This window comes from Austrofundulus limnaeus, unplaced genomic scaffold (genome assembly GCF_001266775.1).
Source record: "Austrofundulus limnaeus strain Quisiro unplaced genomic scaffold, Austrofundulus_limnaeus-1.0 Scaffold3543, whole genome shotgun sequence".
NCBI lineage: Eukaryota > Metazoa > Chordata > Actinopteri > Cyprinodontiformes > Rivulidae > Austrofundulus > Austrofundulus limnaeus.
Genome location: NW_013955945.1, coordinates 11995 through 13022, shown reverse-complemented (window position 1 = coordinate 13022; position 1028 = coordinate 11995). Strand labels below are relative to the sequence as shown.

General features: G+C 50.2%; 1 protein-coding gene across 1 annotated transcript; it reads left to right on the top strand.

The window, feature by feature from the left end:
- Positions 1–343: 343 nt before the first annotated feature.
- Positions 344–685, top strand: LOC106511907 (EF-hand domain-containing protein D1; the record flags this gene model as incomplete). Its single annotated transcript, XM_074559728.1, is given in 1 exon segment — positions 344–685. A coding segment is annotated over 1 exon segment (284 nt), but the record flags the coding sequence as incomplete, so codon positions are not given.
- Positions 686–1028: the final 343 nt, after the last annotated feature.

The window sequence follows — 1028 nt, the reverse complement described above, 5'->3', positions numbered from 1 at the left end:
GGTTTATGTAGATGGTGTGATGGTGTAGAGACAGTAGAACATGTTTGGATTAAATGTGGGAAATATACAAGCCAAAGATTATTAAAAACAGAACCAGGTGTTAGTAGGGAACTGAAATGTGAGAAGATGATCAAACAACTGAATAATATTGAGGGAAAAAGAAGATATTTGTTTTTTTTAAAAAACACTGGGATCTGAGGTGTAGTTGGTGGGAGTGAACAGAGGGCAGGAGGGCAACATGAATGGTGCAAGCTGCTGTTGACCAGACTCCACACCAGCAGGTGGCGGTAATGCAGCTTCAGTTTGTTCCTGACCAACATTAAACTGAAGAAGAAGAAAAGAGGAAGAGGAAGAAGAAAAAGGAGAAGAAGTCACTCGAAAAGCTACGACCTACACGCAACATGGCATCTGAAGAGCTGGCGAAGAAACTGCAGTCTCGGCTCGTTGCCTCGGAGGAGACCGAACCGAGCTCCGAGCCTGACCAGAACCCGACTCTGGACCCACCGCAGCAACCCGACGATGCCAGCGGAGAGTCTCCCTCCGAGCTGGCCGCTAAGCTGCACCGCAGGCTGGACATCAACGAGGGAACAACCGCGCCCCGGACCAGCCGGGTCTTCAACCCGTACACCGAGTTCAAGGAGTTCTCCCGGAAACAGATCAAAGACATGGAGGCCATGTTCAAACGGTGAGGCCTGCTGTGGTTCCGGTCCGTCTTAGGGCTAATTTAACAGGGTTTCCTGCTGGGGCCGAGTGTCAGGATGGTTACAGATCAGACTGGTCCTGGAAGAGAGACGGCTTCTTCCTGCACCGTGTCCATGATGTGCAGGACCTTTCACCGTGTCTGTGTCCAACAGTTTATGTCCTACAGGACCGTGTTTATGTCCTACAGGACCACAGGACCGTGTTTATGTCCTACAGGACCACAGGACCGTGTTTATGTCCTACAGGACCACAGGACCGTGTTTATGTCCTACAGGACCACAGGACCATGTTTATATCCTACAGGACCACAGGACTGTGTTTATGAC